Source organism: Myripristis murdjan, chromosome 24 (genome assembly GCF_902150065.1).
Source record: "Myripristis murdjan chromosome 24, fMyrMur1.1, whole genome shotgun sequence".
NCBI lineage: Eukaryota > Metazoa > Chordata > Actinopteri > Holocentriformes > Holocentridae > Myripristis > Myripristis murdjan.
Window position 1 is genome coordinate 23,090,342 of NC_044003.1, and position 25,344 is coordinate 23,115,685.

Consider the following 25,344-nt stretch of genomic DNA (forward strand, 5'->3'; position numbering starts at 1 on the left):
GAACTGAGACATATTTTCACTTTATTATTCAAGTCCAGAGACAAATATGATTCAGAATCACAAGTAGAAAAATACTGCTTCCAAATGCTCTACAGGTAATGATCGATGCTGAGTGATCTAATCTCTGAGGAGGAGGAGGAAAAATAAAACACAAAGTGGTGAAGCAAAAGATCAAACAACAGAAGGCCCCTTTCAAGCTGCCAATCTCCATGGACATAAAAGGCAAGTGTAATGTACCAGGGTGGTTGTTCTGATCTGAGCTCTAGTGTGTCCATTTCCAGTCCACTTACACTCGTTTGTCCCTGGTAGGGTTCAATGAAATTAAGAACTTACAAATTGTACAGTCATCTATCATGGCGTGCAGTGTCTTATCTTTGATGGCAGCAAAGTGCTCAGCTTAGATCACCCAGAGCCTAATTCTCACTTCTATCACACATTACTGTGCTCTTAGTTTTCCACACAAAATAAATGTATGACTATTAAGGAGGACTATATCTTTCTTATTACCCTCAATGCTATTCACCAGATCTGAGCTCTTATTAGCTAATTATAGGATAACTGCAGGATGTCACCAACCTGTCGTGAAGAATTTAAATCTCACCACTGCAATTTATATAGTCATGCAGCAAAAGGTAAAACAGGTCATTTCAATGTTGGTACATTGTATTAAACTATGTTTTCATTAAATCTTCAGTGGTAGCGTTCATTGTACCAAACAAAACATTGTTATGCCGCTTGTGAACAGATTTTTTTATTTGTGTGAAGCTGCTTGTCTGAAAAAGGCAAACTGACAAGATAGTAGTAGTAACTGAGAAAAATCTGATAGACACAGAATCCAACATTGATAATAATGGCACTGGCCCCTTCAGCGATTTCTCTAAGTTTCATACTGAAATTAAAAGCCTTTTAATCACCATTTTGACTACTGTACACTGTCAATTAGAATGTGTTGAAGAGTCTGAATTTCACATTTGCAACTGCATTATTAACAAAGCATGAGTAGAGGGCTGTTCTGGTTTCCTTAAAGTATTCACATGGCCTGACGGATCTGTTCCAGGCTTTTCTCAATGTTGTCGATGACCTCCACTGCAGCTTGTGGGATCCTGGTTCCCGGGCCAAAGATGGAACACACACCACTCTGGTACAGGAACTCATAGTCCTACAACAGGAGGAACAGTACAATCTATCAGAGTTAAGTTAATGAGGAATTCAATGTGGTGTACAGTCAGAACTGTGCAACCCTTGCATGCATGTGTTGGCAAATGAAGTTAGTGTGTTGCTCCAAAGATAATCTAACTACAACTACTACTCATAGATAATGTGATGAAATGTCCTTTGCAGTTAAACGCATTTAGAACTAGATTACTTACATAACCAGTGTTTTCCCTATCATTCTATTGGGAGGGCACAGCACCTCTCCAACGGGGCCTCCTGCCTTGCCTGAAAGTCATGCTAAATTGATTGATAATTGATTTTCAAATTTAAAAATAAAGTCACAACAGAAATAATTTAACATCACGTTTCTATACCCGCACCCTTCCACAAGCAGACAGAGAGAGGAAGAGAACAGAGGAGAATCACATTTGCACCACGTAAGTGAAATAATTCATGTCATGTCGGCTCCAGCCACCTGAAAAACAGGCAAAAATACCGGCGTATTTTAAACGCACGGTAGGACAGCCTGAGTCGACCACCAGTGGCGAAGATGAGTGCATCTGCACTCCTCCAGTCCCCGGTCCAAGTCAAATGGACACCCACATGGGCGTTCCAAGCACTACAGCTGCGGGTACGAGTTCCGACCAGAGCGGTAGCCCCCTGGTTGAAACGGCCTCCCTTCCCCCTGACAGGCCACTCAAGTCAACTCATCACCACGAAGATGAGTGTGTTCCCAGTCCAAGTCAAATGGACATGGGCACTTCAAGCAATACTGTCGCTGTTACTCATGACCAGAGCCTATTATATTAATATTGATGCACGCGCTTTGCGCGTGCCCCAAAACTTCCGCATCCCACCTCGCCAAAGCCACAATCCTAGGGGAAACACTGCATAACATTTAATTAATAACATTTAGAACAACGTTTAGAACCAAAAACCTTTTTTGTTTGACATTTTGGGATAGTGCATTGTAGCGATGTAACCCTGTTATTCTGCTGTGCCTAATATGATGTTTGTGCAATTATGTGATGGTACAATGTGTGATAATTCCATTGCACAAACACGCTTCCAGTTTCCAAGTCATTGGTATGTGTCAATATACACACAAGGCCACAAAAGAAATGCCATAGCTCTGAACCTTGATAAATACAGTGGTACTGTTAAGTTTACACATAAACACATACAAGGACATGTACACAAATAAGCATAAATAAATGATAAATGGCCCAACTGCTTTCTGCCTTTACATGAGAAACCATAAACACTGCACTGCAACACCTTTGGGCCAATCAGTATCAATAGTTAATCTGTTCTTCCTTGCCCCATGACCAAATTTTCTACAAAGTTTCATGTAAATCATCAAGGACATCTCTAAGATGCCAAGGTAAATGAAGCCCTATGTCTATTTAATTTTCAATATTCCTTCTTTGTTTGTTGTACTGTTAGCCCATAAAATGCTTTTTTTAGGTGTTTCAATTCATTGATGCCCTCTGAAAAATATACGACTGCAATGTCTCTAAGAAGCTATTTTACAAAACTCCCTAATGCTCCCATGCCCACAGCCACACTTTTGAAACTCCTCCATGCATCCAACCACTTGTTCATTTGTTTGTCTGTTGCCTTTACATTTTCTTCACTCATTCTGACCGGTGCCTGCATGTTTTATGCTGGACTTATCCTGTGCATCTATTTACCTGTCTTGCCCTGCTTGCTAGTTTGAGTATGCGAACTGCCAGCACTATTTGTCTGACTGTACCATCTTCATTGTCTGCCGCAACTAACCCTCATCTCCTGTCTGTAGAACAACTGACCATTGATCTGCAAACCACCCTTACCTTACCTGCTGCATATGCTCACCTGGCTCGCTAGTTCTAAAACTCTCATTATCCCATCTTCAATAATGTTGCAGTATTTTTTACACATTTTTTTCATGTTTTAGTATACATTTGGCCAGGACTATCAGCATTTTCCTCACAGCTAAGAAGTGCCAAAACCACTTATTATCAGGAGAAAATCAGCAACACCAAAGACACTCAGAAATTATTTTCAGCTTTTAACTCATTCCTCAACCCACCGCTGCCACCACCATCATCTCTACTCACTGCAGACCCCTTTGCATCCTTCTTTACTGATACATTGGTATCAGCAAAGAAATATCTTTACTGTTACTACATAATCTGAACCAGCTTCAAAAGCAGACACTCTACCAAGAATGCACTCCTGTCTGTGGTGGAAACACTGTGATCAGCTAGAGCTGCCAGTCAGTCCTCTGTCCTACTGCTTGACCAATCAGCTGGCTTTGACACAGTTAACCACCAGATTCTCCTCCCTGAACTTGCTGAGCTTGTCTTCTCAGGATCTGCCCTCCACTGGTTTGAGTCCTACCTCTCAGGGAGATCCTTCATGGAGAGGGGAAGTGTGTAAATCCTACTGCTTGTCCACAGAGGTTCCTCAAGGGTAAGTGCTTGGTCCCCTTCTTTTTTCAATATACACCTCCTCTCTTGGTGCAGTCATCCCTCACATGGCTTTTCATACTACTCTTACGCTGACAATACCCAGCTCTTCCTATCGTTCTAGCCAGACAACCCCACAGTCTTGGCATGAATATCAGCATGCCTCACTGATATCCTGGCATGGATGAAGGAACGCCACCTTCAGCTCAAGACTGAGCTCCTCATCTCCCCACCCAGTCCCTCTGTACAACAACAGATCAATATCCAACTGGATTCTACACAGCTCATTCTCACAAAATCTGCCAGAAACTTGGGAGTCATAATTGATGACCAACTGACCGTTAAGGAACTTGATGTCGTTGATCTCTCCTGAATAGATCTTTGCTTGTGATGTATAAAAATCTCATATGTACATCGCTTAGGATAAAACTGTCTGCCAAATGTGAATTGTAATTCTGCTGTTCCCTCCATCTTACAGAAAGACATTAGATTTCTTCTCCATCTCCTTTAAGTCATGGTCAGCTGAGAGCACTAAAGGTGCTTGGATCCTGTGAATAGCTGCTTGCGGTTATGTTTTTTGATATACTTTTACAAGCATGTCATCAAGTAAATTGCAAAACTGGCTTCTGAACAGCTGCAAGGTAGAGCTCCATCCTGAGAAGGATTTACATACCAATGTCAAATATTTTGCCTCTTTAATCTCTTTGGTATCTCTTAGTATAAAACTCACAGACTGACTATGTTGGTAAACATAATTTGTGCAGTTTACTGACATTATGTTACATGATTTCTGAGTGCTGAAGTCCAAACAGTGTTCAAGCCATTCTGTACCATTGCAATCTGAAATTGCCTGCATGCAAAACTGCTTAGTATAGCTTTACATAACCCATGCCTAATTAATTGGTTCACTCCCATATCCTCATCATGATAGGAATCACAAAATCTGAGTGTTCTAGTGCGATTGCTATGGCCATGGTGGGGTAAACAAAGCTGCCTGTTGAGCTTCTTGACTTTCACATTTAGGTTGGGCCAAAGGACATCTTCAATCACCAATGGCTGACATCGAACAGTGAGCCCTCTACCATCATAACATCGTGATTTAAAATCCCTCTGCTCCAGATCACAAAAAAATGTATTCCAGTGTCTCTGTTATACCACACAAAATATAATTACTAATTTACTACTTGTTTGTGGGGATTTCTTCGGGGACCAAGTTGAAGCTAAGAATAATCTTTATCCTGGCATAACATTCAGGACTCATTATTAAGGGTGTCCCAACTTCACTGGGATGGAAAAAAAAATGTGTTTGGGATGGATAGACATCTCCAGTGGGACGCATGACTTCTGCACGAAAGGGGTATTTTGGGATTTTATTATCATTACTATTATTTGGGAATTGTGTGTAAAATCCAACCAATTGAATCAGCTATGCATCGATAGTGGCTACAACCAGTGTTTTCTACTACAAGGACTGATGACAACTGAGTGTCTCTTCTCTTGTTGTTACTGTTAATGATCACTGGCTGTCTTCTTCATTGACTGAGGTGCGAGACCCGTGAAAAATAGAATGATTCTGACCTGTTCTAGCAGTAGTGATCATAGCCCTGGTCATGCCAGCTTTAATACCTACTGAGCTATTTAAAGAAAGTATCGGAAGCACGGACACAGATGACAAACAAACCGACCACCATCTTAAGACAACTGCAACTTACACAAGTGATCTTACATGGCTATCAGGATTGGCTGAGTCTATTGCTGGTTGTTGGGGGGTTTTTTGTGCAAATTAAGTCGTGTAGCTCCTTTCAGGGATAGAGGGTAGGTTGTGTGTGTAGCCAAGTGTGTGATCATGAGACAGTGAGAGAGGACTGTGAGGCTAGCGACCATGAAGTTAGCAGTATACTTGTGAGTTTATGAAGGTAAGTGGTTACCTGTGGTGGGATGACACCTCCGCAGATGACCAAGATGTCTGGCCTGTTGAGGTTCTTTAGTTCCTTGATGAGCTCTGGGACAAGGGTCTTGTGTCCTGCAGCAAGTGTACTGACGCCGACACAGTGTACATCAGCATCGACTGCCTGCTGGGCCACCTCGAGAGGAGTCTGTCCATCAAATATCCAGGGAAAAAAAACATCAGATTCTAGAAATAAAACAAACGCACTGCAGATTTTTTCTAATGAGTTGAGGGTTATCTAATTACTCTCTATATCCCCTCTTCCTTGCATTCCTTGCAATATTCCCTCTAATAAGAAGAATTATATAGTACCTTCCTTCATCATTAAAATGCCTCAAGAAAACGACTATTCAGCTATATATTCTGCTGTGTGGACTATATGACACCTTTAATGTACATTAAAAAAGTGTTCTGTATATGAAACAGAGTTAAAACAAACCAGCTAATTAGCTCTTTGCAATCCACAGTAAAAGTGTTCTGAAGTTTTGATTCATGTGAAATCTAACCCACCTAATTCAGATTCAGAATTACAATATAAAATATTTTGCACTCACTGGGACACATGTTAATATATATGAAATAGGGCTGGACCAGAGCATTCAACTATTGAACTATATTCTTGGGTATGTATGCAATTTTTTTTTTTTTTTTTTTTTTTTTTAGTAGTCAGCTGCCTTTACTCATCTTTTTTTTTTTTACAGCAGTGCAGTCACACACCAATATTTTTTAGAATGTTGTGTTTCTGTAGTAACAGACCTGTATGCTGTTCACTTGCTGTGGATGAACTTGCCCAAAAAAAGGCAATGAACATTATGATTTTTTCACCTGTAAATTGGAGCTATTATGGCCATAGTAGGATACCAAAACAAGCGAGCTATACAGTGAATGACGTAAGAAAGTGACATAGAGAGCCAGTACAATGAGGCATAAGACAGAGTGAGCAAGAGAGCTACATGGATGAGTGACGTAGATCATGAACTGCAGTGAGGGACCACTGCATAGCAACCCTGTCAGAGAGACATACGATTTAGTGAGGTAGATGTGAAATGAGAAAAAGCAGAAGTGGGCAAAACAAACATTTTGCAAACGTTTTGAATCACCACAACCAAGAGAGGTTCTTCATCATACAATCATAAAAAATGTAAGCCTGATACAGCCAGTAGTTTCTGAGATTAGCTGTGGACAGACACAGACCTGGTTTCATCCAACAGTATGACTAAGACACTGACCTGGAACAGTGGTCCGATATCCACATCGAAGCCCAGGTCAGCAAATCCTGTGGCAATGACTTTGGCGCCTCTGTCATGGCCATCCTGCCCCATCTTAGCCACCAGCAGACGAGGGTTACGGCCCTCATGCTTCTTAAACTCTGAAACCCTGGAGTAAAAGACAGACAGGTTTAGCCAGCACATGGTAAAGCAATGCTGCTTATTAAGGGTGGCCAAATAGATGTTACAGTTACCAATGCAAATCACTTTGAGATACAAAAAAAGAAATTAGAAGCAAACAGCTTTTACAGAATCAATCCAAATAATGAACTGATTTATATTATAGGTTGAAATGCTGCTCGGCTATTTAAGTTCTTTCATTTTACCTATTGTGGGCCAGGGCAATCTCTTCATGCTCTCCAAACTCACTGCGGTAAGCACCGCTCACCATCCTGGTACTGGCCTTGTGTTCGCCAAACACTGCCTTCATAGCATCAGTTATCTCTCCAACGGAACATCTAGAAAAAAAGATAACATGGCATCATCTTCTGTGTGTTTCCACATTAAGTTGATCGTTATCTCTGTATAACTGCAATTGTGGGCCTCATCGATATTGTTGTAGATTTCAGAAAATTCACTTTAGTTTTACATATGACCTGTTTCATGGTCAACTGAACATATGAAAATAAAGAACATGGTGGGGCTTACAGTGCAGTTCCCATGCACAGATACTTCCCTATGATCAATCAATCACAATGTGAGAACACAATGTGAGACCCTGTCCAACTCCCATCATGTTTCGCCCTTGCTCTTCACCATTTTTATCAAACAATTAGCTGCTGCTATTGATCAAAATGTAAACATTAAAGAAATTCACACATCCAACACACAACAGAAACTCTGTTTTTATGCAGATGATGTGTTGCTTTTTCTATAAAATGTGTTACTTTTCCCTCCTAATTTTAAGAGATCATCAGCTTTATTGAAACCTATTAACTGCTACAAATCCGCTATCCACCAAACAGTCCCTAGGTATCAACATTTCCTCCAAGGTGTCACAGTTATTCAACCTCAATTTCAGCCTTCATCTCAAAACATTAGATGATCTTTAGGATTCTATTAAACAACCTCTATCTCACACTTCGCTGTAGAGGACAGATCTGTTTCCCTACGTCTTGTTAAGAGCCACTTCCGTCTGTTTAAAGAAAAATTGGATTTTTTTCCACAAAAGCCTTGGACTAAATTATTCAGATTAAATAACAGCCTTAATTTCGTCTCTTGTCAATTACCCTCAATGTGATTATAACTGTCCCAAGACAATCCCATGACATAGTGTTGCATTTAATGTACTGTTTCTCAGATATGAAAACCGCTGACAAGCATCGCAGTGCTGCTATGGTTATACAACGGTGTGTGTGTGTGTGTTAGAAAAAAATAACATGTTCCTCAATCAATGAATAAAGTATAGTTCCTGTCTTATACCAGTTCACCTATGAGAGATATGAGGGCCACTGCCAGTTATCCTACATCAGCACATGTATTTGTAGTAGCTATTCAATTTTCTTTCTTCCACTGAGTGTCTATTAAACAAGGTAGAAAATGCTACAGACATCATGACAACACAATTATTTGAAGCTGAATTAACAAGCTGAAGCACTATCACCACAAACTGGGCCATCAGTGCCTGGGGTTGTCTGACCTGGCTCGAGCTGCCTCTACAGCCAGGGCTAACAAATTGCCCTCCCTGGTTCGGGCACATTCTTCAATGGCGGCCAGACACTTCTTCACTGCCTCAGGGTCACGGCTCTCCCTCACCTTTAAGAGAGAAGCAAGATAACCATGACATAACTAAAGCATGTTCATGACCCACAGCTCAGCTTTAGGAGAGACACACATACATGCACACACAGAGGACATGGACAAAATAACCACAAAATGTGACACCACATGAAAGGACATTCACTTTTAAGTAACGAAATTAAAATTACAAAGACAACAGGTGAGTGTGAAGGTGAATGCCCATTAACAGTAGGTGACAGAGATCAGAAGAAATCTGACAATTACCATTTTAATAGGTCAACCTGTATTTGCAGGTCAAAGTTCACGGCACATGATCTCTGCATGTAACAAACTCTTCAAACTAATGTTTTGAACAAACTCATGTGGATTTGTTTATTGAGAAACCATGCACATTGTCATGAACCCCTTTGGCTAGAATAAAAAATTTAATCAATTCTTCCTTGCCGCTTTTTCTGCACTTTCTGTTTGATTATAAACATTTCATTTGAATGGCTAAAAGAAGTTAAAAGAAGTTAAAAATGTTTTAGTCTCTATAACATTGGTGTATTATTAATTTGATTTCTGTAATTAGCTTCTCAGATAAATAACAAGGTGTTTTCAGCATACTGCATACAAGAATGTTTTTTGTTCCAAACGGGAACAAAAAACGCACTTGGGATGTTAAGTGTGGGAGTTCTGCTTGAAATGAATCGATCATGAAAAAAAAAAAATCTGGTTTTAAGCCCTGATGTAATCTCATCTCAAACACTCCATGGCCACAGTTAATTCCAGCTGACACTGCAGCAGTGTGTTGCTTTTCAGCGTTTTTCATATCCGACAAATGCACCACTATGTCTTGGGACTGCCACGGAATAGATATAATCACATTAAACTAATTCATGGGAGACAAAACAAGCATTCTGGAAAAAGATTATTTAATCTATTAAATAACTCAGCCTGAGGCTTCTGTGAATGAAATAAGATTTTTACTCAAAAAAGTTTGTTGCTTTCAACAAGAGCTTTGGGAAATGGATCTCTACTCTCCAGTGAACTCTGAAGCTAGTCCTATGCCTGTAGTTTCTCATCCATGGTGCTTAACCCTTTGGCGCATAGTGGTCACTACAGTGGACAGCTGTTTAAAAGTCATTTTCTCCTAAATGCAATGGTTTCTGTGGTGGAATTGCATATCAGCTGTTAGAATGCTCTCTGCTGCTCCCCCCCATTGAGGTTTATGCAGAGACTGACAATTCTTGTTGCTGAAAACATATTAATACTTGTATCATGACATGGTAATACCAGTCCTGCATCCTTAAAGAAGTATGGAGACTCACAAAAGTGTTCATGCCCTAAGAAGAGTAAAAACACATAAGAAAAAAATCTTGACTCAAGCTTTCATAATTCATGCATCAAAGGGTTAATGTTTCAGTTATTTTCTCATCCACCAAAACATTCATTCATTCATTCATTCATCTTCTAAACCGCTTATCCTCACTAGGGTCGTAGAGCTCATAGGGCGAAGGCAAGGAAACACCCTGGACAGGTCGCCAGTCCATCGCAGGGCTCCACCAAAACATAAAAGTCATATTTCAATTGTGCAATTTACAACAGTGTGTACATTAAAGTGGGTACTAAGAGGTAAGACTAACAGGCCATATATAAAATAAAGTGAATTTTCTTACATATCCAGCAATTTTGGGTCCCCCTACAGCAATTGATTAAACCACTAAAAGATCATCTGTTCATCAATATTACATGATTAGCAGTTGTTGTTGTTGTTTTCAATTAAAAGTAATCACTTCATGCCTTAAAATGGCTTAAATATAACTCTAGACCATGACCTCATTAAGAATGTGCAGATCTATGAGTATGCAAATAGCCCACGCCGAACCCCTGCCTGCCTCGCACACTGGCTCATAACTTGTATAATATACATCTAAAAAATATATATATATCAGCATAAATCTTACTTAAACAAACACTGATCATGTGAAGCAGCCATTTCAAATATATATATATATATATATATTTTATATATTTATATATTTTTATATATATTTTTTTATTTTTTATATTTTATTTTTTTAAATAAAAACACAAGTGACTGGCAGGACTGGTGCTAGTGATACGCAAAACACCAACATCAGTTGACGGGATTGGTTCCATAGGATTATGACGGCAAAAACCTAGCCTGTCTGAATCCGGATTTTTGATCTTGTCCTTTGTAAATTGCAGTTACAAAACTCAGCCTCTGCGTTGGCTGCTAATTTCATTCCTGATATGTCTTGTAGCAAATGACAAACACCACATGAACATGATAACAAGGTTAAAAACTTGATTTTCATCAAAGGGGGTCTGTGAAATATATATGTACAGTTGCATGCAACCCATACAGTTGTAGTTTAAGTAAGTAAGACTCCAGTCAAGCTAGACGTGTTCTGCAAACGTTCTATGATCGATGTCTCTTCATGTTCCAGAGATGGGTGACGCGTCATCATGAACCCAAGATCTGCATTCATGTCTAGTTCAACGTTTGCAATCTTTCCTTGCCTCAGGTAAAGGCCTTATGGGAGAGAGTGCTCAGAGGAGGCTAATCAGTCTGGCATTTACTTCAGCCTTATCTGACAGCTACTCTCCACCACATCAGCCTTATGTAGTTCCATACTGATGCCAGGTGACCTTCCAATAGAGGCAGAGAGCTGAAGACATTAAACCATGGCCTATGGCAGAAGGTAAAAGAATGCTGATCTATCGGGATCAATGTATGCGTCACTGCTGCCTGCAGGACCAACTCACATGCATCGATATATATCACATATGCCTCTGAGAAAAAAAAAAAAACATGATGAATGTAAAGTTAAATGTTTTGTTTTTTGTTTTGTTTAACGAACATGTGATAATCATCTGAGCTGTGGATCTAAATGTGCATCAGAAGTTTTTGGTAATCTACTGCACCAATGTCTGGATTACACTGAATTAAAAAAAAGACAGAAAAGGTGAGTGTGTTTGTTCATCTATGCCTCTAAACTGCTATCTGTGCACAACTATGAGCAGTATAGGGATGGAGGAAATCATCCTTCAAGTGGAAGGCTCTGGCTCAAACCCCTGTGATGGTAAGGATCCACCCTGCTGATGTATACTTGAGACACTGCAAAGGCTGCCACAGTTTTCCAGCAAAATCACTGTTGCATTGCACTGAAGAGACAATGACGATGACCTGAAGGGCCTGACTTCCTCAACGCGGTGCACAATGCCAGCTTTCCACAACTGCAGTGCTAACTTAAGTAAAGACATTTTGAGAATCAAGTGGCGTGTAGGGACTGTATAACCTAAGCAATATTTGTTACTGATAGCACAGCCTGTGAAGCGAGCTATACATACACACTATGTACAGACCAGACACGTCATGTATTTGAGCTATACTGAATCTCAGTGAGATATTCAAATGCATCATGGGTCACAACTAAGGCTTAACGATATGGTAAAAAAAGAAAAAAAAAATCATACTGCAGTTTATTTTACAGATATTGCAACTGCAATATCATTCATTATTTTAGCAGGAATGCTCATTTTGCTTTATAACTTTCATATTCATTGAAAAAGCTATTAAAATGATGATGGTGTGATTTTGCTGGGGTCTGTACCAAACAAAAATGTCTTCTTACATCTGTAATATACTATTTACACAAATGTTTTGTCACACATTTTACCTTTACCAAAAAATTGCAGCTCTTGCAATTTAAATATTGCATTTGGCCATATATCACTTTTAGTAACAGTTACTATATTGTTCAGTCCTGTGGTTTATGAATGCTGATGATTTTGTTAGCTGCAGAGGCATGAAATTGTAAGGTGGGCATTTCGACCAAAAATTCAAATTTGAGAATCGAGCAACCTTGATTATACGTTATTAAATCTGTAGTACCCCCATAGGATTAGCAAAATTGCTTGCTACAATGTAAAATGTGGGTAAATTGTGTTAAACAGGGCAGATATCCAAAATCACTGGTATGGCCCTTTAAATCCCTTCCAGCTCTCACTAGCAGTGTTCTGTAGTTGCATGTGTTGAAGATGCAAATAAGATGCATTCAAAAGTGTTGAATGCATCTGGTATGGCCCTTTAAATCCCTTCCAGCTCTCACTAGCAGTGTTCTGTAGTTGCATGTGTTGAAGATGCAAATAAGATGCATTCAAAAGTGTTGATTCTGGATACAGTGTACAAGGTAATATAATCGCTATCAGGGCTACATGAAATGATAAATATGCAATAGCAAGGCATAAAAACATGCTTTCTCAGTTGTCAGTTACTTGAAGATCATAACAATCAGAGATTCCTGTCAGATGCACACCGTTTACAGGAACATGTGAGAGAAGAAGTGACTGATGAGTAACACAGTGAGGCTGGAAAAGATTTGCAGATACAGCTTCAGACAACACTGACCAAAAATGACAATTCTTTGAACAAGAAAATAAGCATAGCTGTAACAGCATAATGAATAGAAATTTACAAAGAAGACCTTGATTTGTTTACCTTAATTATCATGTTCGCCTTAGGACAGAAAACACAACCTATCACTCAGACAACAACTTGATTTCTTAATAAGATATTCATGGTATACAGTGAGCACAGATGGAGTGTCCCGATTCATCAGAGCCTGATTATAGACTGTGGAGTACTGTTCAAAAAGTTAAAAATAAATACCGTATTTCCCCAATTAATCGCCCGGGCGTTTAATACGCAAAATCAACTTGGACCCCAGGCATTTAAAAGAACCAGGCGGCTATTCACTGCAGGCCTTTATTTATTTTTGCACACACCTGCACCAGGCCATTATTGTGATGACAGTTCCTGTCCAACATATTTACAGTCGGTCGATTTTAGATTACTGTACACCCTTTTTTCTAACATTAGCTAGCTCTCTTATTTTGACAGAAAACGGAAGTGCCGCACAGTTATTGTGCGGCTAACTGTTTACTTCTGCAAAAATAAGGTGAATAGCCTTATTTTGGGTTTACCTCAATATAATGCAAATAATCGCCCCGGTGGTTATTCGGGTGGGCGTTTAATACGCAAAATGGGTGCAGATGCCAGGCGTTTAAAAGAACCAGGCGGCTATTTGCGGCCGGGCGATTAATTGGTAAAATACGGTAAATAAATAAATAACATGAAATTATAGTCAATGCAATACACTGACAAATCGAAAGCCCAATATTCAATTAACTGGGCTGTTTGTAGCCACAATAAGGTTCTGTCACTAAAACCAAATCTCAAAATGAATTATAAGAAAAATGCATACGCTATGATACACAGTTGCTGACAGCACATTTAAAAGTACTATCAATGCAATGAATTGACAAAATAAGACTAATGTGGAGATAAGACAATAACGCACACCAACACCTGCACGAAGACCATCACTGACCCATCGAGAAGATGATTCCCTAAGGGTTACTGACCTTTTTGAGTTTGTCAATCTGTTTCTGGCGCACGATAGTGTTATCGATGGCCAGCACCTCCACAGTCTCCTCTTTCTCCAGGCGATACTTGTTCACCCCGACAATGACCTCCGAACCTGGAGACAAGAAAGAGAAATAAGTGTAAGAGTCAGCAGGGGTAAAGAAATACAGACACAGAAAAACACAAACAACCACACACAATATGTATAAATACGCACTCTTCATTAAGGCCCTCAAGCATAACCTCAGAGGTGGTTGCAAAAGTACAGCGGAATAGAACAGGCAGATGAACAGAATCTTTCAGAAAACTGATAAGCATCAGGCCAGCAACTTCTGAAACCATACAAAAAACAGAACATGGCTCCAGTAGCCTGATCATAGAGTTCAAGAGAGCAGGCAGCATTAAAATGCATGGTAGTATCTATAATGCACAGAATTGACACTGAATCTAATCCAAAATTAACCTCAACACACCAGATATAGGCAGCAAGGCAAGAGGCTGAAAAACAGGGCAACCAGCAAATAGACTTCCACTCCTACCAGGTTCAATGACTTCAGCCTCTGCTCTCCTCTACCTGCACCACTTCCTCCCTGCATGCATCAAAGAAAACAGTGGCAGGCTGTGGTGGGACTGCCTAGGACAGCCATGTTTACAGGGCCAATCCCATGCTGTCATCTGATAGAGTAGCCTGGGGTTCTCATAAGAATCAAAGGTTCCTCTATGGCTCAGTCTCATTCCTCCTACTACACCTTCGCCCTATGCACTCCACCTCTGTTTGTGCGTTCATGTGGAGGCTTTGCCCTGTTGCAGGCTGTCCTAAACCAATGAACAGGGAGTGCAAATGTGCATCAGTGCCAACTTGCAGTAATCCATTGCCACTATATGGAAGTGCACATGCACGAGGATGGAGAGCAAATCATGCAAATGTAGTTTCTGTCTTTCTCATATTACTTTGTTAAATATTTTGCACACAGCCTGTTCCCACTTGCCTCTAATGCTTAATTGCACTTTGGTAGAATGCTGGACTGTATAATTACCTGGGCGTTATATGAGCTGACATGGTTGCAAAATATCATCATTAGTTACTCAGTGTTCCACTGAGCGGCTAATCCAAAACACTGTATTTGCATCTCTCCATTCATTTGAATAGCATGGAAAAACAGGTCCCAAAACAACACTTAGCACTTAAATGAACGTGAACAAAGTGGACGTGCCAATATAAAAAACAACATGTCCGGGCCCCATTTTTGTGTGTGTGTACTTACAATTATTTGTGAAAGTACTAATGGGTCATTTCCACTTTGTGCAAGGTTAATATGCGGAGATTTCCTGCAGTTGCTATCTGCCCGATCTACTTTCCGATTCACATAGGGAAGTAACCAGAAAAAAGCGAAACATGTTATTTTGGGAGCTGTTTTGCTGCACTACTGCAGTCAAGAGATAGTGGAGAGAAAGAAATACAGATTGTTGATTAGCAGCCCAGAGGAGAACAGAGCAACTCAGATTATATCACCACCATGTGAACTCATAACACCCTGGTAACTTTACTACACAGAGTGGAATTGACTAATATCACATTAAAATAATTGGGTAATACTGGGTGATAAAGTTACAATTTTTCACACAGATACTTTGCCATTTAGAGCTGCTGCCAAGTTATCTTATGCAGCCTTAAGGGTTTGTGTTGCAAATATGGTTGAGTGGCACTGCCTCAAGAAACAGAGCAACAGATTAGTAGTCTGTCCATGGATTCCATAGGAAACCCTATGTTGACATGGGCAAGAGAAGAATAGTCAAGCAAGAAAGAGGACGTAATAGAACTGCAAATGGATTTCATCAGGCTCGGGGAATTTTGGCATGTGTGGATTGACTCTGCTGATGGTGTTGTTGCAAACTTGAAATACCCCTAACTGAATCAATATTGAATCGAATCGATTTCAGAGCTTATGAATCAGAACCGAACCGATTCGGGAAATTAGTAGCGACAGCCCAAACTACCATCCATCCTATTGGGTTATTGGTTAGCAATCAAATGGCACTTGAGCACATAAAAATACAGGTGTAAATGCACGTAAGATAATTGAGGATGGATTGCTGTCTGATCATCTAGATCACCTCCAGAAATAGTCAGGAACACTGTGATCATACTGAACAAGTGTGTAAATGCACATGTGTCAACAAATACAAAAAACATTGACAAAAAAACATCTAAATATGAGCATTCACCATCTATACCAAAAAAAAAAAAAAAAAAAAAAAAAAAAAATACCAGTCGTGTGGTATGGTGTGATCGGATCACAATCACATTTCAAAGTGGACACTGGAGACACATAATAATATAAAGTGTGAAAACAATCTGGCCAAATCACATCTAGATACAGTCTGGATATGAGATACATGTTTATCGCGGGTGTAAACAGAGTCTTGGTCAGCTCCACTACACTGTTCTGTGTTTTAAATTGCTATTATTCTAACAAATGATTGTAACAAGTGCACATCTTATTTACAACGTTAAAAAAACACACAACAAAATGTAATGTAATGTCATGTTAATAAAAGTGCTTTGACTGAGGGAATCATCCCTTATTGCATGATGTGTATGACGTCACACAAAATGTATCATTTATAGCCAGTCTCAAGCTCTAAACAGTCACTCCATTTTGAAGATTTGGAAAGCAACATGAAACATTTTAAATTGTATGTTAAAATGATCAGAAGAGTTTTATTCATTTGTGGCATGGGCACAAAGGAATAAAAGTGAATGAGCATCCAAAATGAATGGAAGTCAATGCAAATGTTCCCCAAAAAAAAAAAAAAAAGTCTTCTTTGCTGACAAAAAGTAGATGGTTGATAATTTCTATAAATGTACCCTGGCAAGTTCACAGAGGCCATGCATTTCTACCAGCGTTCTGACATGCAAATGTACCAGTAATGTTCAAATATTTCAGTTCACCCTTTAAGTCCATGGCAGAAAATTGAGAAATTATCTTAAAGCCCTTCTTAGCTCCATCAGAATGCATGGTCTATCTGTAGTGAAACATTTGCTACCAGCCAAGATGTGCTGCCAGGGTAAAAGCCAATGAATAAAAATGAGGGTTTGCTAAAGGGGTGTATGAAATGGCAAATTTTATGTGGGAAAGATGGAGCCCCACATAAAAGTCAAAGAGAAACTATCTGATTCATATGCATCTTGTTTCCACTAACAAGCATGTGTTTTTATGTCCTCAAGACCTAAAGAGAACACAAACCACAATAAATCTCTGACGCAACACTATGACTGGGCGAGATGTCATCAGACTGGATAACTCTGGATGACTGGATAGCTCTTTTACCAGGGAAGATCCACCAAGCACATGTTCCCACCAACATTCCAACTCTCTGTCAGTAAATATGTGGTAACATAAGTGACATAAGTGGCATCATCAACTGTATTGTGTTACATTTTTTAGTGTAATCATATCATCAAATTACATGGATTTTAAAATGTAAAAAAAAGGCATTGTATGTCATTCCTATTTTATGTAAATCTGTCATGATTAATACTTTATGAGATGTCTGTATGTTATGAGAAATGCATAAAGTATTCCACTATTCTCTGCACAATGCTTTTGTACACTTTTTGTGCAAAACGTTAAGGTAACAATGCAGAATGTGCTCAAACCTGTTAATGATCCATTACAATTGCTTATGACTCACACTTTAAAGTGAGTACTGGCTATTACTATTTACAGCAAAAATACTAAGAGGGTGAGGTTATGTGATCAGCCACAACCCAATGACAAACAGCATCTCATAAGAAAAGTAACTATTTGAAAAAGAAAAGTAGGTAGTATTAAGGGCAGATGAAGAGGAGAAATAAAGGCATTTGATGGCACCTCAAAGTAACTTTGCTGCATCCTCTGTGTCTTAAGTGGCGTCTGACTCAGCATCAAAGAGATGGAAGGGTTTCCTGTGTGTCTACGGTGATGCTTTCACTGTGTTCTTTTACATCTTCAGAGCGCACAAAAAACTGAGGGGCCGATGACATTGCAACAACATAATACAGAGACTAGTTTCTGCTGCCCTCGAGATTTGACGCCCCTTGCAGTAGTCTGCAATGTCTGAACATGGAACTGAGAAAACACAGACACACCTGGGACATCCGAGTGGCTGAGAGAATGAAGTACACAGGGACAGTGGGTAGATGGAAAGATAAAAAAAAGAAGAAGGCTGTTCGGCAAAGTCATCATCAAATCATATCATAAAAGGTGTGTATATATATTTTATAGTGTACCTGAGTCGATGCGGGCCTGCCTACGTGCAGCACATTCCTCAATACGAAGTTTAGGAATGCCCTCTGCCACAGCTCTGGCCATGCCCCCCATGTCCTCAATGTCTTTGATGAACTACACAGACAACAAAATACAGGGTTTTAAGAAGCATTACTGTATCACATCAAGGGTATGGCACACATATATCAAAAACACAGCCATTAAAAATGTACACTTTGAATGTTAAAACATTAAATATGGTTGTGTTAAGCCTTGAGTAGTCATTTGACTTCATATATAATAACATTCCCCTCAGTAAAAGTGGACAGGAACACACTGACATGATGTGACATGTTCACTAGAAGAACACTATTCAAAAGGGTCAATCTGATTTGTATGGCAAAGAGTAATCCATTTAAATGGTCTTAAAGAAAGTCTATACCATTTACACCAGAGTGCCCTCAAGTGGTCTAAGTTTGCCAATAATCTTTTTATTGATTGCGTAGCACACCAGGGTCAATTATGAATCAATCGCATCCTGTGTGTTTGGAGTGTGGAGAATGTAGGATTAATTCAAATCCTATCCTGATTACTTAAGAGAAGTTAGCCCAGATTATAGTATGACTGAGGTCAAAAACTTTGTAGCAATGTAAATGTCTCCACAGTACCAGGCAATATCTATCAATACCAGCAAAATATAACACTAATTTCACAACTGAAATAATATAAAACTACGAAATAACAGCACACCAAGGACCTCTCAAAAGGTGAATTTAAAATGCTATGTTTAACTTTACTGAACACTTTATAAGTAACTGGATTATATAATATAATCTTATATTATAAAAAAACTGCTGAGGGGGGAAACAGTAAAGAAATAACTCAAAATATTCATAAAAGTACTTCCACAAGAAATTTTTATACTGCTTCTTAAACTCAGGGTAATGATATAAAATTGTATGAAAAGCAAAAATAACTGTACCCCCCTCCACCTCCAACCCCAATACATCTATGTGAGATTAAAAATGAAAAGACACTGAGGTTCCTGCCTTGCTCCCAGCAAACATACCTTCATGGCTGTGTTATAAACATCATCCGTGAGGGACTCCATCATATGTGAGCCCCCCCAGGGATCTGCCACTTTGGGGATGCCTGACTCTTCTTGGATGATAATCTGGGTGTTCCTGGCAATGCGGGCACTCTTCACTGTGGGCAAGCCCAGGGCTTCATCAAATGAGTTGGTGTGGAGCGACTGGGTCCCCCCGAACACAGCTGCCATGGCCTCGATCACTGTACGCACCACATTGTTGTATGGATCCTACAAAAGGGGCCATATGGGTAGCATTTACAATTTCAATGGAAAACTTAGAACCAAACAAACTCCCACATCTCCAAAAAATGCCAAGCAAGCATGCATACAATACAGTTTCTCAAATAAAATTAACTTAAATGAAATGGTTAAATTGATTTTTTTGGAGAAAATTTAAGCATTCAATGAACTAATCTGTAAAATAGTAAAGTCATTAGTTTCAGCCCTAATGGCCATGGATTTAGATGATTCAATATTAAACAACTTTAAGATCTTTTAAAGACTTTGAGACACTCTAATATTTACTTGTTCAGTGAGCGACCAGCCCGAAGTCTGGCAATGTGTGCGAAGAAGAAGAGACTTTGGGTTTTTTGGCTGGAAGTTCTCTTTAAGGAGCGTGGACCACAGCCTCCTGGCTGCCCTCAGCTTAGCAATTTCCATGTAGAAGTTCATTCCGATACCCCAGAAAAATGACAACCTGACAATATACACACAAAAAATTGGTCAAGACAAAGCACATCTGCACCATCAGCTATTAAAATGGACAGAGACAAGGCTGATTGTTAAGCCATTCAGCAGAGATAAGGAAGCGTTTTCTACACACAGGCTGATTTGTTAAAGCCCAACATAATATACCATAATATACCATGGAGCTTGGTGTAGGACATACTCTGCATAAAACAGCACTAGTCCATCGTTTGTCTGTTTTAACACTCCTGTTCTCAAGCTTGACAAACTGTGCTTGTAGGGAAATCAAACCAATGCCAGCTCCATCATTACGCCAGTATAAATGCTCTGTGTAAACACTGTTTTTTTTGGAAAGATGCTTGGTCTATCACATGGTGGAGCTGCACCCTTGATAACAAACAGATATACATTATGGCCATACAAGGAGATATGAGCTGACCTTTCATGCAGCGGTGGGCCTCACCTTGGCCTCACCTTTTCATTAATCCACACAAGCTCTCACTCTAAAAATACAACATGTTGGTGCCCAGAAATCCATCTCACTTCCTGGCTGTCAAAAGGGAGTCTGCCATCACAGTCGCCTTATCTTACCAAATGGTCACAATTTTGAGAAAAAAAAGGACAATCAGCTTTACACTGTAGAAAATTACAGCTTATATCACAAAGCCCTCCATTTCACGGTAAATGACATCTCAATATGGATTCAGAGCTCCAGGTACAGGAGTCATGACTCTGAGGTTAATGGAAAAAAGTTAATTTATACTGGTCCTTCGGCATGTCCGTGATTACATCATCCGAGGTGAAGTGGCTTCCCTTCAATGACTTTTATTGACTGGAAAAGCTGTTCATTCATTCATGGCAGATCCAACTGCTGCAGACCAATAAGATCAGATCAATCAGCTGTGACGGAAAAAGAAGAGTATATCCTCCCCTCTCTCTCACACACAATTTCCTTTTGAGCATGTGTGGATTGATTCTGTTGGTGCTCTTGTTGGCCAGACAAAGCAAGACAGAAAGAGAAGCAAACAGGGAACCCGATGAACGGAGACAGAGATGATGACGACTTGCAGCAAAAAGCTTGGGATGGGTTATTACTCAGGCCGCTGTGGTAAGGACTTAGCGTTCATATGTGGTATGTGCCCTACCACATGAGCCACAGGGGCGCAATTCAGCATTACTTACTGAACTGACACTTCTCAACCAGAGCTACCAGTACCACTTAAAAATATTCCTATTGCATGGTGAGCATCACACCATGCACCACCAACACCAAGAAACATTCTGGTATATGTATTGCAATGAGGAAGGAGTTCCTGTCTCTGATTCTGAGTTTGAAGGCTCAGAGAAGAGATCCCTGACCCCCTTTACACCTGACATTAACATGCATCTTCTCAGGCGATTGAAAACAATCAGATGTGTTCTCTCTGGTGTTGTAAACCACTTGTAGAGACACAGCTTAATAATGTAACAAAATGCCATGTGCCGCTACTTCATCCAACAGCCTCTCAGAAGTCACTGGAGGAGTTTTGCCTCAGGCAGATTCACATCTTGTTACTACACTCCACAGCATCTCTTATATTAATGAAAATATACATTATGATTTTCAGACAATGCAGCACATCCTGCTGTGGCCAGAACAGTATTATAGTGAACGATACTATATGGCACACCTCTACTCATCAGTATGAGTGTCAAGTGTTATGATATGAACTTGGCCAACTGAGGGGAAGGAGGCAAAGATTAGTGATACACTTCCTGCCTCAAGGCAAAAAGTCCCATACTGTATAGCTTTAAGGGGCCACAAATGTGTGAGGCAATCTGGGCTCAGCCTCCTCATTCGTTAACATTTCATTATCTTGTACCTTGGAGCAAACTCATCAATGGTTAAGCCTGCTTTGAGGCCTGTGCGGCAATACTCCAGGCCATTGGCAATGGTGTAGGCCACTTCCAAGATTGCATCTGCGCCAGCCTCCTGAAGATGGTAGCCACTGATAGAGATGGAATTGAACTTGGGCATGTGCTGCAAACACAATCAGAAATCAATAAAATAACTATTAGCCTAATAACACAACAACCATGTGATTTATGGACCATCCACTTGGTCAGTTCTGAATCAACTCCTGCTTCCGTATTAACTAATACATAAGCAACAAATACCTTTGAGGTGTATGCGAAGATGTCTGCAATGGCGTGCATGGAAGGTTCCGGGGGAAAGATATAGGTGTTGCGCACCATGAACTCCTTCAAGATGTCATTTTGAATAGTGCCAGTTAGTTTGGCCTTGGGCACGCCCTGCTCCTCTCCCGTAACAATAAACATCGCAAGAACAGGAATCACTGCCCCGTTCATTGTCATGGAAACGGACATCTTCTCCAGCGGTATTCCGTCAAACAGCATTTTCATGTCCTCGACTGTGTCTATGGCAACTCCAGCCATGCCAACATCTCCATGGACTCGGGGATTGTCTGAGTCATAACCGCGGTGAGTGGGGAGGTCGAAAGCCACAGACAGACCCTGCTGTCCAGCTGAAAGGAGAGAGTGAATGAGGTAGGGGATTAGGAATGGAAAAAAAAGGAGATGGACAAGATGAAAGGGAGTCAGATGGGAGTAGAGAGAACATCTAATACCATTTTTCCGCAAAAAAAAAAAAAAAAAAAATCACACCCTCACATGGCTCTACAGTGCAAATCTAACTAGTGCAGTTTCTGCTGCAGTATCATATCCGTCATGGAAAACCCACCCCTCCAGGCACTAGCTAATACCCAGCAAAAAGCCTAAAGGCACAATCAACACCAAGAATTCAACTAGCAACCTTAAGTCCACTGGTAAATCTCTCAAACATTTAGGCTGGTGCACAGAAAAAAAGAAGCAATGCATAGCTACCATCCTGTTCATAAACCATTGCACAGGATGGTGAAGTTTGATACCAAATAATTGTTTCTATTTTCTCTTTTCGCTATTTCACATCATTAAGTATTAGGAGAAATCATCAGGTGACAATTACTCATTACTTCATAAACACAGGGCATTTTTGACCAATATTAAAAATGTGATTGTACATTTTCATGAGAATTTTTTAAATTTTATGAACAGCAAAGTAACATTTTACACACATGAAAATAAACTATAAGTAGTGACTGACATATACTAAATGAGACGGGTCAGTGGTTGATTACAGATTAAATATATTGGATAACTGGAGGTTGTGGTTGTTCATGATGTAGTTATATATGTGGTTTAAGGCAAATTACAATTTTTAGTGTTTCCATCTTCTCTAGTCTAGTTTTAAACTAAACTATGGGCCACCAAAAAGAAAAAATGATCATAAAGACTAACTTGACCCATCATGATTGAGCAAGCAAGTTTTAAATTAACACTAAATCTAGCCCATAGCCTAATTTTTAATTGCACAGTTTTACACTGTTAAAAAAACATTCTATACACAAAATACAATTGAAAATGGATGGTGTCAAATTGCTATGAAAAAAAAATTGTCTGATAAAAACTGTTATTGACAGGTTCATTTATTTTGTTGACCAGTTTGCAGCAGTCCAGCTAAGTGGTTAACCTTTGACCCTATAAGTGACTTAAAAGCCTTTCACTTTCCCTTTTGCATATTTTGGTTTTCAATCAATCAATAGAATCAATAGTGTTTTCAGATGACAAGTTGACCATGGGCATGTTCAAAAGGATGGGTGGCTGTGCAGGCTACCTTTGATGTTATCTTTGTAGAACTTGTTGCTCTCCTCTACAGTGCTGAAGCCAGCATACTGCCTGATGGTCCAGGGTCTGAAGGTGTACATGGTGGGGTAGGGCCCCCTGGTGTAGGGAAACACTCCTGGCAATTCATCAGCACCACTGGCCGAGTCTGCTTTAGTATAAACAGGCTTGATGTTGATTCCCTCAGGCGTGCGCCATATCAGATCGTCTGGGTTCTTGCCCTTCAGCTGCTTCTTAGCCAGGCTGGCCCACTCAGGATGCAACTCCAGCTTGTCCTGACATGGCGTGGCAGTGTGGAACTGACAGGTGTGTGTGTGTGCTGAGGAGACTGAAGCTCTGATGAAGCGCCGGGCAGCCATAGCTGCGCATGCCCTTTGTGCAGTTAGCATGCTTCCTGCTGTCCAGATCACACACACATGGATGACCTGACTGAAGAAGAGAAGGTGGAGGAACAGTGATGGAGCAGAGAATAAAGTTAGTGAGATGGAGATGCTGCCACGTTAATATACTTAGGAGTGCAATGCTGGCACAGAGTGGCTCTTCTATGGGATGGACTCTCCAACTCAAAAATTCAAAAGTGTGAATGTTGCATTGCTTGTCTGCAAAGATATACGCAGATATCTTTAAATATCACTTAAGACTCACTCACTCACTTGTATCGTTGATTTTGTTGGAAGAGGTCTATGCGAATAACAGGCCAAAAATAAATTTGACTGCTACTCCACCTAGCGCTAGCACTGTACAAAGGTATGTTGTCTCTGTATTATACAAAAGAGCCTGTATCAGGCCAGCAGGCCATCGACAACAATGGTGCTCAAATTAATCAAAGACAGTTTGCCTATATTGTCAGTACAATGCAGACACTATGGTGTCAGATAAACAGTCCTTATTAATGTGGCCTAGAGCACGTTTGTAATCACAGATGGCACCGGTGACACTGCCCTATCGCGTTTGCTAACTTAGGTTACTATCCCCGATAACCAGTTTTTGCTGTCTTTGTAGCAAGTTAACTTCACTATTAAGAAGCAGAAGTCACATTTTATTATAAGTCAATGTGACAATGACAGCGGTCTTCGTCAATAACGAAAATGAAGCTTTAAGCAAAGGATGCAATGCGTGTAAGGTGGGTTAGCTGCAAGAGGCTAACTCTTTAGCACTAAGGGACCACAGGGACAATTTCAGCATGACGCTGTTTACTTGGATATTAGAGTCATAAATGAACATCTACAAAAGCATAGTGTACATCTGGCGATTCGATATATTGCAGACTATTAGTATATTCGTATTAATGAAAAAAATTCTGACCTTGTCGTTTGTTATGTTGTGTTAGATGGACGAAAGGCGTGTGTTCGTCCGACCAATGAAGTTTCATAACATTGACAATCAGCCAATCACAAGCTGCCGGTACGAGTCGACCTTTGACCAATGACACAGGATGTAAACAGAGCGTCCAAGATTGTTAAATGTCGAAAAGATGTTTCACTCCCTGGCTTGTATCTTGACAGAGTTGGCCAGTGGAGGGCGATGTTGTTTATTTTATAAATATTTATGTCCAATAATTATGTCTCTCTCTCTCACACACACACACACACATAAACG

General features: G+C 40.0%; 1 protein-coding gene across 1 annotated transcript; it reads right to left on the bottom strand.

Annotated features, from left to right (window-relative positions):
* Nucleotides 1-25,207, bottom strand: mmut (methylmalonyl CoA mutase). Its single transcript, XM_030047574.1, has 13 exons — nucleotides 25,051-25,207; nucleotides 23,738-24,174; nucleotides 22,183-22,550; nucleotides 21,888-22,045; nucleotides 19,864-20,035; nucleotides 19,318-19,566; nucleotides 18,272-18,383; nucleotides 13,998-14,113; nucleotides 8,464-8,579; nucleotides 7,151-7,282; nucleotides 6,786-6,933; nucleotides 5,537-5,704; nucleotides 1-1,159 (listed from the first exon to the last, which is right to left on the bottom strand). Exons 2-13 carry the CDS (start codon nucleotides 24,132-24,134, stop codon nucleotides 1,031-1,033), a joined length of 2,265 nt encoding a protein of 754 aa, XP_029903434.1. The 5' UTR covers nucleotides 24,135-24,174; nucleotides 25,051-25,207; the 3' UTR covers nucleotides 1-1,030.
* Between the last annotated feature and the right edge of the window lie 137 nt (nucleotides 25,208-25,344).

Excerpts from the sequence above, each read along its gene's own strand:
- mmut (XM_030047574.1), bottom strand. The coding sequence starts at position 24,134 with ATGCTAACTGCACAAAGGGCATGCGCAGCTATGGCTGCCCGGCGCTTC. Across the intron at positions 8,580-13,997 it reads AGATTGACAAACTCAAAAAG|GTGAGGGAGAGCCGTGACCC; the intron begins GTCAGTAACCCT and ends TCTCTCTTAAAG. Across the intron at positions 7,283-8,463 it reads GTAGAGGCAGCTCGAGCCAG|ATGTTCCGTTGGAGAGATAA; the intron begins GTCAGACAACCC and ends CTTTTTTTCTAG.